General features: G+C 49.9%; 2 protein-coding genes across 2 annotated transcripts; both read right to left on the minus strand.

Annotated features, from left to right (window-relative positions):
• Nucleotides 1–1,483: 1,483 nt before the first annotated feature.
• EMWEY_00030520 (Chromosome III, complete sequence, related) lies at nt 1,484–8,067 on the minus strand (the record flags this gene model as incomplete). The annotated part of the gene is made up of 11 exons (XM_013481640.1): nt 1,484–1,536; nt 1,724–2,705; nt 2,858–2,984; nt 3,234–3,351; nt 3,661–3,783; nt 3,916–4,371; nt 4,601–4,686; nt 4,877–4,982; nt 5,188–5,250; nt 5,444–5,552; nt 5,875–8,067. 11 exons carry the CDS (start codon nt 8,065–8,067, stop codon nt 1,484–1,486), a joined length of 4,416 nt encoding a protein of 1,471 aa, XP_013337094.1.
• A 2,312-nt stretch (nt 8,068–10,379) lies between these two features.
• Nucleotides 10,380–14,844, minus strand: EMWEY_00030530 (hypothetical protein; the record flags this gene model as incomplete). The annotated part of the gene is made up of 8 exons (XM_013481641.1): nt 10,380–10,562; nt 10,815–10,859; nt 11,518–11,677; nt 11,992–12,167; nt 12,676–13,036; nt 13,348–13,529; nt 13,919–14,164; nt 14,722–14,844. Coding segments are annotated over 8 exons (1,476 nt in total), but the record flags the coding sequence as incomplete, so codon positions are not given.
• Between the last annotated feature and the right edge of the window lie 258 nt (nt 14,845–15,102).

Consider the following 15,102-nt stretch of genomic DNA (forward strand, 5'->3'; position numbering starts at 1 on the left):
CGCGAACAGTGGAAATATTTAGCCTGGGGAACTCAACACAGGGATCTTTTCAGGCGCTTGCCGCAGAAAGCCAAACTCGTGGTGCTCGCTCGTTGCGCTAAGGCTCCAGAGGCGTGTTTGTAGCGAGAGAAGAGGGAGCTGATTATTGAATTCCAAACATCAAATCCAAAACTCAAAACCATTTGAAAGCTTCAATATTCGACTTTGACTTCCATTTCAGGACATGCGCCATTGTCCGTCATGCGTCGCGACGTGAGGCACCAGACGGAGAAAGCAAAGGGCTGCAGGCGAGAGCTAACGTGGGGAAGAAACAATAAGAAACAATAGTTGAAGTGATAGGGAGTCAAGAAATTTCTAATTGCATCTTAGATATCTGCAAGCGTTCAGAAAGAAAAATGGGAAACTTTTTGCCAATAGGTCAGCTCGTTTCACCGAGAGCAGCACTTCATACCTCCCAGAAGATTTTTCACCGAACCCATGCCCCTCCTAGGGCGACATTTGATCCTTCTAGCGAATTCAACAAAACATTTGGGAACATGCAATACAGAGTTGTGTTAACCTCCTTGGGTACCACCAGCACACGCGACGTTCTAAAATACCGAGGCTGCCGCACGACAGCAGTCAAGGGGAAGAAAGTCACAAGGCAGTTCCCCCTTCTCTGCATTTGCACTCAAGAGACACTCTCGGCGTAGCTGCTCGGCCAAGCGTTAGGCGGAAGTTCTCGTGTAGGTCTCGGCAAATAAGCTGAAGCGGAAAGCGCCAAGGTGATTGATCGCCCCCCTCAAACACACCTTAGTTTATTTGTTTTTACCACCTCGGGACTCTGTGAATGCACTCCTCATCACCATAACCGGAGACAGCTGCACGACGCTCACGTCTAGCTGTATAACACTGTAGCATCGTAGAGGGCAGAACACCACACAGCAAGCAAACACTAACTGCCAACTCGCAGGTCCTGCTGCCAAACAACACCGGGCATCTGGCACGGAGAGGGAAACTTATGTCTCCTGTGTTGGTCGTTCTTGCCGATGAAGCTCAACTAACTGACGGCTTTGGAAAACCTACAGTATTGAAAACTGCATGCAACGTGACTCTTCTACCGACACCAGCAGTACAAGAGCTGCTAGAACTGTTATTCAACGACAGTCCATCTCAGTCGTGTGTTAGCGCCACGAAGGCAGTACTAACTGCAAGTGTGGATTGAGCCGCAATAAACACTAAATTACAGAGGGCCGCAGACTCGCGGGAGTTGTATAATGAATCGCGGATAGGGGGGAACTTCCCCTTGAGAAAACAAACAAAAGCATCAACAAGAACAGAAAGCAGACAGGAAGTTGCTACAAGAACGCCTTATTCCGGCTGCTACGCGGCGTGTCGAATTCCGCTGCAGATGACCGTTTAAAAAATATATTTCACTGGATTTATTTCACGCTTCTTTTTTAGTTCACTACTTTCTTCCACTTAAAACTCAAGAACATGACGCTCACGAGGCGGCAGCCGGGTTCATTTGAAACCCTGTGGCCTCGGGCCTGACACCTGCAGAAGGGAAACGCACAAAGTAAATATAAATACAAAGACGCACAACGTGCATGCATGCATGGAGTTGCAGACACCATGGCGGCGACCTAACATCAACATCGGGTTTATTTACGAATTAAGAACGTTTTAAACTAGACAGGTAGGATTTGTGCTGTATGTACCAAAGCCTTGGTGATGAACTCACCTGTATGACTGCGGCTGGCTGCATTTGCGGATTTAAACTTCTGGCAGATGATATGTTGCCACTGGGGCCACTCGCCCCTACTGAGGCTTCTAGCAACAGCCAGCTGTTGGTTCAGATCCGCACACCCTCTGATGAAGGGAGGTGGCTGTACAATATTATCTGTATCTGCATCTGTTGCTTTATTCGGGTGTCTCCTAGCCCCCGTCTCATGTGTATTTGCTGCACTCCATGCTTCCTTATTTGCCTCCCTGGCCAGTGTCTCCCCCTGAGTTGTCAACTTGCTGCCTTCTTCTGTCTCCAGCTTCTCTGCACCCGCTGTTTGCGCCGTTACTTCTCCTGGGAGACGCTGATAAAAGAGGATGTATGGGGAGGCTGCTAGGACCCTTTGCAGGTCTACAGGCTCCACCACTTTGTCGTCCGCCCTGAACCAACAGTCTGAGTCAATGTGCTTTACGTAACAGACATAGTGCCCCTGTTCAGTTGCTGGGCCCTCGTGCTCCACCAGCGCAGCCAATGTATACCCGTAGCCCGAGACGCGACCTTTATGAGGAGTACTTCCTGGTCGAACAGATCTGGGCTGTGAATGCTCTGCTTTTGCTGCGGAGACCCCGTCAGCTTCCGAACCGTTTGCGACGCAAACAGGTGAAGAATCAGATGCCTGTGCCACCTCGCTGCGTTCAGCCACAACCGGTTGCTTTTGGCTCTTGTGTAGGTCCTGTCCTTCTGCTTCCTTTTCACATTCTGATGCCTCCACTGCGGTGGAGGCCTCAATAGGCCCAAGAGCGCCTTCCCCGACCGTTGATGTGTACGTGCACTTCAATATACGCACCTCCTCAGAGGGTTGAATGAAAGGCGACGAGGTGCCCCGTTTCACCGGAGCTGCACTTACAGCCGGTGCAGCAGCAGCAGTAGAAGCACTATCTCTGCCCTCGACGTAGCTGGACAGGTCAAGGTAATCGCCGAAGTTTACGGGGTTCCAAATCTGTGAACGCATACATGCATGTACTAAGCCCTAAATCGTGCATCCTAGAGCATCGGGCATCATTATGCTTATATACTACAGAGTTGAGGGATGCCAACCTTTCATGAACTGGACCACAGCACACCAAGCCAAGTGTATAAATGTTGCAGTACCTTGTAGGTTTGCTTCCCCCTCACAAATCGCTTCAGCGTCAAACACAGCACAAAAGGTAAATGCCCCTCCACCAGCGAACAGCTCTTTATGGCATCTTGCTTAGAGTTGCAGTGCTCGCAGAAATACCTAAATCCACACGCAGAACCTTAGTCCCGCACACTAAATCCCGCATGATAAACCCCACCTTCAAGCTCTAGTCACTGGACGCAAGACGATCGTACACCGTAGACTCTGCCAGTGATAAGCCTTAAACCCCAAACCACCCCTAAGCCCTAAACCCTACAGCAGCTTCTGAAACACCAAACAGCCAATCTTAAGAAATAGCAGCCGCATGCAGCATTTACACACCGGAGCTGCATGCAACATACGGCTTACCCTTCGCCCGAGGAGAGTTTCAGAGACTCGCAGTCTTCGGCGAAGTGTCTATCTAGACACTCCACGAGATCTACTGGCGACAACAAATTCAAAAACGAAGAGGGCTTCAGTCTCAGGCCTTCGGGCACACCCAGGCAAACGCCGCAGGACAAATGCTCACCTCCATAAACACCTCAAAACCGGACGCTTGAGGCCTTAACCCCTAAACCCCGGACCCGAAGAGACTGAAGTTGTCCAGAAGCCCCCGCCTCAACATCCAAAGCATTAAACACTAAACACTAGCGATAAACCTACAACTCAAACCCTAGCAATCACTAAACCCCAAACCCCTTGATCTGTGTAGGAGGCCTGGCTGTGTATGAGGCCTAGGGTTTAGGGTTTTGAGCGTAGGTGGATTTTGTGCAGTCTCAGGGTAGCCAGCACAGACTTGCATGATAACAAGACTCCTCTTGAGCCTCTTTTGTCATCGCGACGGCCAAACTTTTGAAGGGCACCAAGGTGGATGTACACCTGCCGCATTTGGTACAGCGGACTTTGTCAACTTCTGCGCCTGCACCGAATCCGTACAACCTCAAAAGAAGTGATTATCGGCTCCACGCATTAAAAAAAAACCACCTCCATGGTTTGTCTGAAAATCAGCTGCTCTCCACGGTACAGACACCGCAAGCAACGACGGTCTCACCTTCAAAGAAGACAGAAAACAGAGTCGGCAAGTCCCCACACCCAGGCAAATCCTCTCTTCCTTCACCTTCTCTGGCCGTTGCCCCTACTGGCGCAAGTCTCGCGTCTCCCCAGTCCTGTTGCGGTGCTTCTTCGTGCGAGCGTCGGTACACCTGCAGTAGAGCGCCTGGGGTTCCTGCGTCACTCCCCTCTGCAGAAACTATTTGCTGCTCCGGCTGCCTAGTGCTCCCCAAGAAACTTGCTGCTCCTGCTCCTTCAGTTGGAAGGCCCCAAGAGCTGGGACTTGAGGGGGCCCCTGAGATGCAACCGGATGGATGAGTGTCTAAACGACGCGGCATTGCCTGTAACATCAGCGCCTTTTGAAGGGGAATGCCGGTGGCCACCGCGCGCAGCTCGCCATCAAGAAAATCCAACAAGAGACGCAAAAACTCGTCGCTATCTTGCATCTCCCGAGGGTCTGCGTGCGCATACACACAATCTACTCTATACAATACGCCACTTGCATACTTCATAATTGCTTACACTTATATTTGCATAGCACCAGACGGTCAAGAGAGCCAGACGAGGCATGCATGCACACGGTGGCCCACCAACTGCTGATAGACTCAAGTACAAGACGTCAAAAAGCCCCAAAAGCTGACGCATTCACGCGTCTATGCATATATGCATGCATGGGGTTGACGTACCGAAGTCAGGCATAATTCTGCAGCACACTTGGTACAGCGCCTCCGGCTTTATGAAACGAACTGTGCTGGGGGACCTCCACATGTGACTGGAAGCGGACGCAAAGCAACGAAGGAACCCTAAGCCCTAAACCCCAAGCCCTAGAGCGCCCACTGCAAGGAATCTCAGCCTCCGCGCCCGCCAAACCGCCCCCACATTACGAGGTGTACAGACACGTAGATTGTGCAGCCCTTTGTGGAATCTTATATACCCAAAACCGCCTGTCTCCAGAGACGCACTTTATAACTACCGCCAGTTCCCATGTGACAGAGGTGGTGTACGTGACCGTGTGGATGAGATGGTGGGGACCCCGCTTGAGTCGCTTGACATGCTGCCGTGACGCCTCTGCAACAGCGGAAAAAAATCCAGCTAAATCGAAGCATATGCGTATATTGTGGGAGCCCCGGCTTGTAGAGACTCTCTGGACATTTTGTAGTTTGCCCACACTAAGTAAGCCTGTACAATATTCCAGCAAAGCACGGAAATGGTAATTCCGTTCTATCCAATTATGCTAATTATCCACACATGCATGCCACCGTACGGTATTTACCGAGGTAAGTCGTATAAGCCTCGTATTGCCGTCCCAGCAGGTCGGACGGCGGTAGCATTGTGGCTGTACATACACCACAAAACAACGAAAAGAAATGATATGGAATATTTCTTAAACAATATGAGCTGCTACTCGTGCCACGTTGGCTGCACGTTGATGCGCCTTGTGACCACTTTCTTGTTCCTCTGCAAGGCGAATTCTTTTGTCCACGCCTTCTATTTATATATCTGCTTCTTTTTTCTGCTGCATTTCGTACCGTAGTTGAGATAGAAATCCCGCAAAGGCTGCACATGTGCCAGATACTGCAACACAACGTTTAAGAAACAACTCCCCCCTCCCAAGTTCACTAACCCAACAGATGCCGTCTGAAGGGCACACATAACGCACACACACACACACACACACACACACACACACACACACATACATACATACATACATACATAAATACATACATACATACATACATACATACATAGACACATGCACATATGCATTCATACACACATACATACGTACATACACACATGCAGCAACAACGGAAGTAGCAACAGCCGGTGTAACTCTAGCTGCAGCAGGCCTGACATCCAGATATGTTTCAATGTCAAATGTGCAACTAAGCTAAGAGGAAGGAACCTCAAACATACAAACAACTGCAAGCCGCAGCTGAGACCGATTCGCCCCTACTTTTGTGAGCTGTTGCTGCTGCGGCATGGAGGCCCCAAAGCCCAACACAGCGCATGCAGCACCACGAGCAACAGGCGGGCTGCGGCTGCCGGTAAAAGGAACGGCACCTTTCCCGTCAAGCACAGGGGAAGCCCCCCTACCCCCCTTGGGGTACAGCAGAGGGCCCCCCCGACGGGCACAGACGCGCCGACCACCGCGCCGGCGAGACCCCGCTTTAGTGAACTGCGACGGAACAGCAACAGAAGGGCCCACATGGGGCCCTTCGCCTCCGCCCATCGAAGCAGCTGCACTCTCTTCACCTTCTGTTCCTGTGGCTGCCGCTGCTGTCGCTCCTGCCGCTCCTTCTGTTACAGCAGTAGCAACAGTGGCTTCTGCTGCTGGTTGGGACCCTATAGGGCGCCGCCCCGCCTGGGGTAGCTGACAAAGAGGCAAAGATGCACCACACAGATCCGTGGCGCCCCCATCGGGGGTCCATACACCCGAAATGCCGGCGGGAGCAGCAGCCTGCAGAGTGCAGGTGTACGGGGGAACCCACGGAGCCCGTACTGCGTCTCGTGCTGCAGCTGTCTCGTGCAAGCATCCTTGCTGCGCAGGAAACTGCTGCTGCTGCGTTGGGGTAGCAGGAAGCAAAGATGAGATCGCTGGAGTGGAGAGGGGAAAGGGGGTCCCTACAGCCGCTGCATCCCCCCCCTGACAGGCTTCCAGAAGATGTCTCCAGCGCTGCTGCTGCTGCTGCTGCTGCTGTAGATTCCGCAGAATTTGTTGCTGCATCTGCTCGTTCTGATGCAACTGCTGCAACAGCGACTGCCTGTGCTGCTGCTGCTGCTGCTGCTGCTGCTGCTGCTGCTGCTGCTGCTGTGTTGGGGTGGAGGCAGGAGGGTCCCCAAGAGCACGAGGGCCCTCAGCCATTCTGCAGTGTTCGGGTTTCACACTGGGGAGGTGGCCTCCCTCAGTTGCTGCTGCAGCGGGTATAGAAGCAGCAGCAGCAGCAACGGCTGCCGATGCTGGGATCTTGCCAAAGGAGTTCGACGGTGCTGCCGGCTCCTCTGATATCTGGCGGCCCTGCGGGGCTGATTCTGGCAAGGAGACGCTGCTGCTGCTGCTGTCGGTGCCGTCGCTGCTTCTGCTTCTGCTTCTGCTGCTGCATGGTTCAACGGCAGCTGTCAGTTCTCCAGTAGACGAGAAGGCTGCAGCAGAGGCTGCTCTTCCCACCTGTGTAGTCGCCCCTGGAAGGGCCCCAGGGCCCCCCGCCTCGGGAGTTGAGGGCCCCTGACATACTGTGTGGGCCTCGCATCGAGAAGTAGAGATGGGCGGCACAGTCGGCAGCGGAATCAGGCTCTGGGGTTGCTGCTGCAGTTGTTGCTGCTGCAGTTGTTGCTGCTGCAGTTGCTGATGCTGCAATCGTTGCTGCTGCTGCAGAGGCTGCTGCAATGCTTGCTGCTGCAATGTCTGCTGCTGAAGCTGACGGTGCTGGGATTGCTGCTGCTGCAGGCGTTCCTCGTGGTGCAGAGGCTGTTGCTGAAGCTTCTGGGGCTGTTGTTGCTGCTGCAGTTGCAGCTGCTGTTGGAGTGGCTGGTGCAGTGGCAGTTGCAGTGGCTGTTGGAGTGGTTGCTGCAATGGCTGCTGCAATGGCTGGTGCAGTTGCAGCTGCTGCTGAACCGGTTGCTGCAATGGCGACTGCAGTTGCAGCTGCTGTTGAAGTGGCTGGTGTAGTTGCAGCAGCTGCTGAACCGGTTGCTGCAGTTGCAGCTGTTGCTGCAATGGTTGTTGCAGTTGCAAATGCTGCTGCCCTGGTTCTTGCAACGGCTGCTGCAGTTGCAGCTGCTGTTGCAGTGGCTGCTGAAATGAAGGCTGCAGCCGCTGCTGCAGTTGCTGCTGCTGCAAATGGTGTACCGGCTGCTGCACTTGTTGCTGTTGCAACTGGTGCTGCAACTGATGATGTAGTTGTTGTTGCTGCAGTTGTATGGGAAGCGCCGGTGCCGCAGGTTGAGGGACGGCAAACGGAGCGCCCCTAAAAGGAGGGCCGCATGAGACGAGCTGCTGCTGCTGTTGCTGCTGCAGCAGCAGCAACAGTTGCTGTTGCTGCTGCTGCGGCGTGGGGCAGAGATGCGAAGGCAGAGGCTGGGGAAAGGGGGCCAAAACGGCCCTGGTATCGTCTCTATTGACTTCTCCACAGTCTGTGTGCGACTGCATGAGGCCCCAGCCAGGGGGCCCCCGGCAGAGGCAGAGGCAGAAGAAGCAGCAGTAGCAGCGGCAGGTGGGTGCCACGCAGTAGGGTGTGACGGCCTTCAGAGTACCCACAGTGTAGAGTTGCTTCAGTGTGCTCCACCGTCAGTGTTTGTTGCTGCTGCTTCTACTTATTCTTGATTGATGCTGCTCCTGCTTCCCTATTGCTGCTGCTGATGCTCTGGGCACGTTGCATGCCCAGTTTTTTCCGTCTGGCTGTTACAGCCTGGCTAACAGCCTGGTGGCCGCTACAGCCTGGAGCATCTGCTGCTTTTTTGTACGCTCGTCGAGTCCCCGTAGTCTTCTTATGCTTTTCCCCCTGGGTATGCTAATTATGTGCCGACGATGGATGCTGCGGCGTCTGTGTGTACACTTCACTGGTGACGGGGTGTCTGTATAAAGCGCTGCTTAAGCGTTGTCATGACGCTGCGGCTTGAGCAGATAAATTTACGGCTGCTGCTGGAGAGGGCACAAGAGGAGTAACGGAGAGAGGGCTAGCAGTTAAGAGGGAACATAAGAGGGCGGCAAGAAGAAGAAAACACTTTTAGAGCGCCAACAAAAGCTTGTTGCTGCTTGTAAGTTATGAGGAGGCCGCAGGAGTGGAAATCGAACTCCCTGCCGGCCAGCCCGGAGGACTCAAGGAGGGTTAAGACAGCTGCAGAAACCGCTGCATGCACTGGAGAAAAGCGGAAGAAAAACCAGAAAGAAGAGGCAATTGGGGCTGGAGAGAAGCCCCCACAATTCACAGCTCAGCAGCAGCAGCTACTGGCGTTTGATTTCCAAAGAAGAGGAAGATGCCCATGTATGCTCAACTTCCTGTAATTTCACACTTCTCCTAAGGGCTTTGCGGATAAGCTCAATTTAATTTAACGGCGTTTTCAAGACAAAAGAAAGGAAACGATGAATAAACAAACCTGAAGCTCCGTCTGCCTCCCTCGCAGTTAGCCGCCGCAGCGCTGCAACGCCCTGGGTGACCAGACAGTTTAAAACACTTCAGAAATACAAGTTTTGACAAGTAGGTTTAAAAATGTCCAGTTTCCAATACCTTATTCTTCCCCTTGTGTATTTATTACAGCGCTAGTTCATGTGAAATGCACTGACTGAGCGGACGTTTTATACATACTCAGGGCGCACTGCCACAGAACGCGGCTTGTGAACTGTTGCAAGTCGTCTTGTATTTCTTTGATTTCATGTTAATTTGCAATAATTTTAATAGGAGAGCTGTATTTTAACCGAAATATGCATATTAGGGCGGCATTCCCCCTAGTTTGTGTGCTGCTTATACTCGACGAAAGCCGCCCTACCCGTGTACTTGTGACCTATAGTAAAGGCACAACATAATCAATAGTATAATTAATTGAACGCATTTACTACTCCCTCCCCCGTCGCTGCCCACAGCGGCATGAGGCCGGCTGTTGCTTGCGTGGAACGGCACAATCGAACACATCAGCCGCAGCACCGTGTATACTGCTGCAACTGTTGCTCCGAGGCAGTTTCACCCTGTTTGCAAGCAAGAGGACAACCAGCCTCCCCTCGATGCATGCACGGCCACCAGCTAACTGTTGATTAAGTACTGGAGCGGCCCTCCCGCAGTAGACCAAGCAGTTCCCGAGTAGAAACTCAATAAGGAGGCAAAATACTATACTTTTAACTGCTCATATCTAAGAATAAGTTCTAGCGGAACGCAGTAGAATGCTTGTCTTCTCAGTGCTCCCCCTCTGTCGTTCCTGAATCAGCACGCAGCACGATTAAGAGCCTTTCTCCTTTTCGTTCTCATTCCCAGTTTTTGAATACTAGAGCGCATACACCCCAGAAGGAAGCACGAATCAAATGGCATTAATACGTAAGCAGCGTTGGTGCACCGTTTGCAATGTGCCTGGCGGTAGCTCCATGAGTTTCTCTTGCCTCTGTGCCTTCAATAATTTCATCCAATACCTTCTTAAAAGTTTAAAAAGAGAGATAAATGAGTAGTCTCCTCAAATGTCTCAGAAAAGAGGGTTCGATAAATCTTAAGGGCACCACTTAGCAGCAACAAGAAAACACTTCCATTATGGCCACCCCAATTGAATAAGAACCCGACGACCCATTTCCTTGTGCTCCTCGTCTCCCGACAGTAGTGTTGTTTCGCACTGGTTGTTAAAACTCCATTGTTTCTTATTGGCTTGTTTCCTTGGTTGTTCAACATCTTTTGGCAGTTCTCTACCATGATATACATCCCAACAAAATTTGTGTGGAGGTAGATTCGTAGAGCTAAACAATAACGGACATTTCCCCAGGGTTTAATGAACGACATTTCTCAGCAACTGTTTTCTGTATTCCATAAAATCGCCATGGAACTTCAGAAGCCTCTTTGTCTGTTTGTCTAATGTGTAGATTTCATCTGCAACGCAAGAGAGCAGGTGGCTATCGTGGCTCACCACCACAACCCCACCCGCGTATTCGTTGAGGGCAGCAATCAGTGCCTGAAACAACCCCACACGCAAAGCAGCCACGCTTGTTGCATGCAGATGCAATGGAAAACACGCACACGGAATGCCCCGCATTTCTCGCTAACCTCCTTTCTAGCATAGGCTAGCCGCATAGCCAACACGCACAACAGCCTGCCGCGACAACAGAGCTCCACGGCTCGGCGCTACAGCTAGCTAGCCGCCACGCTGCTAGCTGCATACACGCGAGGGAGCATCTGACGGGGAGATGGGCAATAGAAGACGCACCTGGACGGCATCTAAGTCCAAGTGGTTTGTGGGTTCATCAAGAAGCTGCAAATGTAACAGAAACACCGAAAAGATCAGGGTGGCTCCACGTTGTTGCAGCTGCAGAAGTTGTTTATGTTGCTGCTGCTGCTACTCCTTGCGAGTCGACGTGCCACTGGGTCATCTGATGCATTCAGGCGCATACCAACGAATCGACATAACGCAAAAGCACATAATACGTCGTAATGAAGAAATGCCAAAACAACACTCCCTCCACAAACTGCGAGCATCTGCTGAACCGCGTCAACGTCACGCCCGCCTCACAAACTCCGCCTGCCAGGGCGGGGCTTTGATTACTTGGGAGAAAATGGAACAACAAGAAATACGGCGAGGTGTCTGTTTCTTCATCGGACGGTAAACGGGTGCCAGTGTTTGGGCATTTTGTACACAATTCAACAACACAACATTGAACAACTCCACGGACGACGACAACTCAACTCATTATAAACAAATAGGTATGTCTATTCTTACAAATATATCTAGATACATCATACGCTTAGCGCGTTTCCTTGCAGATACACGCAAATCAACGCAGGCAAGCCCATGCAATCATTTGTTGATGAAGGGGAGGCACAATGTAGCACAAGGGAAGGACACCATGTTAAAAGCCTTAAACCAGATGTTTGTTTTCACTGGAACTCATTGTGCTTCTTCGGAGTCTTACAAGAATATGTGGGTTATTGAAAGCCATGAGGGCTATTGCAACGCGGCTCTTCTGGCCTCCCGAGAGGATGTAAAGCGGCTCCAATGCCAGCATATTGCTAATACCAAATTGTCCTAAATACGTTCTTGCGTTCTCATCAGAGAGATTTGCCTCAGGATACCTGAAACGAACAAACAAACGGATGCACAACACAAAGACAAAAACGCAAGTGAGAAAGAGAGTGTGCACGGTGGAAGCGCTGCTGGAGCAACCGCACAAACAGCAAAAACAGAAATGTTTTGCCAGACACAGGCGAAACGGTTTGCTTCGCATAGCTCCTTCACCACGTCCTTCTTTCGCTCAAGACACGACCAATACAAACACATAAAAAAACGCAGCAAAAACAGCAGAGGGGCGAGTTAAATCCCAACAAACCTGCCTACTGCTAAATTCTCTTTCCTGTTGGGTGCTGTTGGTGTTTGCGTTACTCTTTACCTGATCTGGAGGCTCTGAACAGCGTTGAGAGTCAAATCGAGCTGGTCGATGTGCTGCTGCGTAAAGTATCCAATCCGAAGTTTCCCGCTGCGGTGGATTTGGCCGCCGCAGCATTCGTTTTGGCCTACCAACAACTTCAACAAAGTACTTTTGCCGCTGCCGTTCAGCCCACATATCTGCAAGCAAACAAACACTGCCAAATTTCATGGGCTGTTTGTCGGTTGTTTCGGTTGTTGGGTTGCTAGATTGGATGGGTACTTGTTTGAGTGTGTATATGCGTGCTAGGTGGTTCGCCAGGGATGACTGGCAGCGGACAGCGTTTAGTTGCAATGGCTAAGAAAAGAGAAAGAAGAAGATGATGATGGCGATAATGTTGGCGTTGTGTTGCACTGTCTTGTGTTGTGCTGTGTCGTCATAGTGTTGTGCTGCATCACTACATGCAATGTCGAATTTTACTTGTCGTTGTGCTGCGTTGTATTATTGTGTTCGTGTGTTGTGTGATGTTTTATTGTGGTTTAAACGTTTTGCACTGTGTCAAACTGCGCTGTGATTTGCATGTTGTATTGGGGTTTGCTCATGTTTTTGCTCCTGTGTTGTACTATTGCGTTGTGTTTCTTTGAGCGCAGTTTTGCGTTTGCTTATTTGTGTTATTATTTGTTTCGTATTGTCTTGTGGTGTTTTTACTGCAATACGCGACTCCATATCGATGTTCAAGTTGCAGTCTTGGACGATGAGAAGATCGCCGGCACCAGTATCGTTTGCCTTTTGCGTTTTTGTTTGTGCGTTGTTGTTTTCGCTTTCTACTAGCTTGTTTGCAAGAGTATTATTATCACTGGTCGTGTCGTTATTGCCTTGAGTCTCTGCTGCGTCTAGCTCCTTGTCGCTCCGCCGTTTGTACTTAAACGTGACGTCGATCAGCTGCAGCAGAGGAGGCGACAGCTGCTCTGGCTCCTTTAATTTGAATCGCAAAGACGGATCTTCTGCTACTTGTTCCAGCATTGGCAAGCGTGATAAAGCCTTTATGCGAGACTGCACCAGAGAGGCCCTGTGAGGACAAAGCAGAAGTAAGCGTCTCATCCTCATAAGCTGTGCCAATCATATGCTTATATATGCAGAGGGAGAGACACATACAGCAGCTTGCACTGGAAAGGAAATGACTGGCGGCATAAACAAGAAACGAAATGCATGCAGAGCGAGCAGTCTGAAGCCACCCACTAGAAGCTAGAAACACCACATAATTGAGACCTCAAAACATTGCAAAACAAACATGCGAACAAAATACAGAAAAACACGTGTTGTTGCCGCTGCGGCTGCTGTTTTTGCTGCTGGTGTTGGTGCCTAGGCTGAGTGGCATACCGCTTAGCGTTGCATCTGAATTTGTCTATGAAAGCCTTCATGTGTTTCTGCTTCATTTCCACCGATTGGATTTGACGCTGCTGCTGCAGCTGCTGTGCAGCTCGGACATTTTCGAAAGTGTCGAAGTCGCCTTTGTAGTAATTTAGCTTTTGATTGGTAAAGTGGATAATATCAGTGCACACCTGGAGGAAAATTCATCAGGAATATTCAGAATAACCAAGAGGGAAAACAACAAACGAAAGGCAAACGCACGAAATCAACGCGGAGACGCAACAACGCCAAAAGGAATTCATACGAGAACAAGAATACAAATATGAAGCAAAAAACATATGCAAGGCGACGTAGATTACCCACACACATACTGAAAAAGCCAAGGAAGTAAATAGGCAAAAACGGAGATACTGTAGCGCAATCCACAAATACCAAACATAATAAAAACAAGAAGCAGAATAAACGCCAGCTAGCCAACACACAAATGGATGGAGGCACTATGTTGCCTATTTTGTAAAGTGAGGGTAATCAATAACGCATATTTCTTAGACCATGCATATTTGTTCGGGTGTCCTCTCACATCGTTAAGGAAATCTCGGGAGTGGCTGACGACAATAACGATCTTATCTTTTGCCAGCCTCAGCGCATTCTCTCCGCCCAGTGTTTTGCTGTCTCCCGTTAAGTAGGCTGTTAACCAGTTAATGGCTTTTAAATCCAAATGATTTGTGGGTTCGTCCAGCAGCAGCACGTCGGCATCGGCAAACAACGCTCGAGCCAAACAAACTCGCACAATCCAGCCTCCACTCAGCGCGGAGACTTTCTTCTTCTGTACAAAAAAAGCACAAAAGAAAAGAGGTGCCTTAATAGAGAAATGCTTACTCCAATACAGCAGATTAGGGAGCTACCATGCCACTTTACGTGCCACAAGACAGGGAAGGTCAAGCGAAACGAGAGACATAAAAGCAACAAACAAATCAGCAAAGAAGCAAAGAACGACAACTATGCAAACAAACGGAAAAGCGAAATAAAAAAAGGAATACGATATACATAGGTACCCACCTTTGGTTCACACACCTACACACCGGAAATTGAAGGGCAGCCAACAGCGGTGAAATAAACAGAAAGCCCACAAAAAAACAAATAAGCACCAAATCACAAAACAAACAAACGGCCATTGACAAGCAGGGGCAAGCGCAAGCACAAACGTGCAAAACAAAACAGACGCGCACAAGCAAAAAGAGAACAAATGAAAACAGAACATAAGCAAACAACAACGACAAGCAAAATAAAATAAAACAACCAAGTGGAACCCACGTAGATGAACGACAGAAAAAGGAAAAATCAAGGGGAAAGGAGAACAAATACAAACATAAGATTGCATACTTGCATATCCGTGTCGAACCCAAGTCCATTTAAAATCGTAGCAGCCGTCGCCTCTGCTTCTGCAGCTCCAATTTCCTGCAGCCGATCGAAGACAGCCGCTAAACGAAAGCCTGCTGCTGCTGTCTGCGCAAAACAAAAACACATAGTTAAACAAAGCGAAGCGCGTAGTGGATTACGTAAGTGTCTTTTTGTAATTTTGTTTGCTTGTTTGCCCTTGCCGGGTTCCTTGTCATTGCCTAATCTTCGCTATCCTCTGACGTATGAGTCATTTACGTTGTCATCGACTTATCAGGTAACTGGATGCATTCACATGAAGAGTGTTTAATAAACATCCAAGTTCCAATGGTATATATATATATATATATATATATATATTATATA

The sequence above is a fragment of the Eimeria maxima genome, genomic scaffold, assembly GCF_000499605.1.
Source record: "Eimeria maxima Weybridge genomic scaffold, Emw_scaff373, whole genome shotgun sequence".
Classification (NCBI taxonomy): Eukaryota; Apicomplexa; class Conoidasida; order Eucoccidiorida; family Eimeriidae; genus Eimeria; species Eimeria maxima.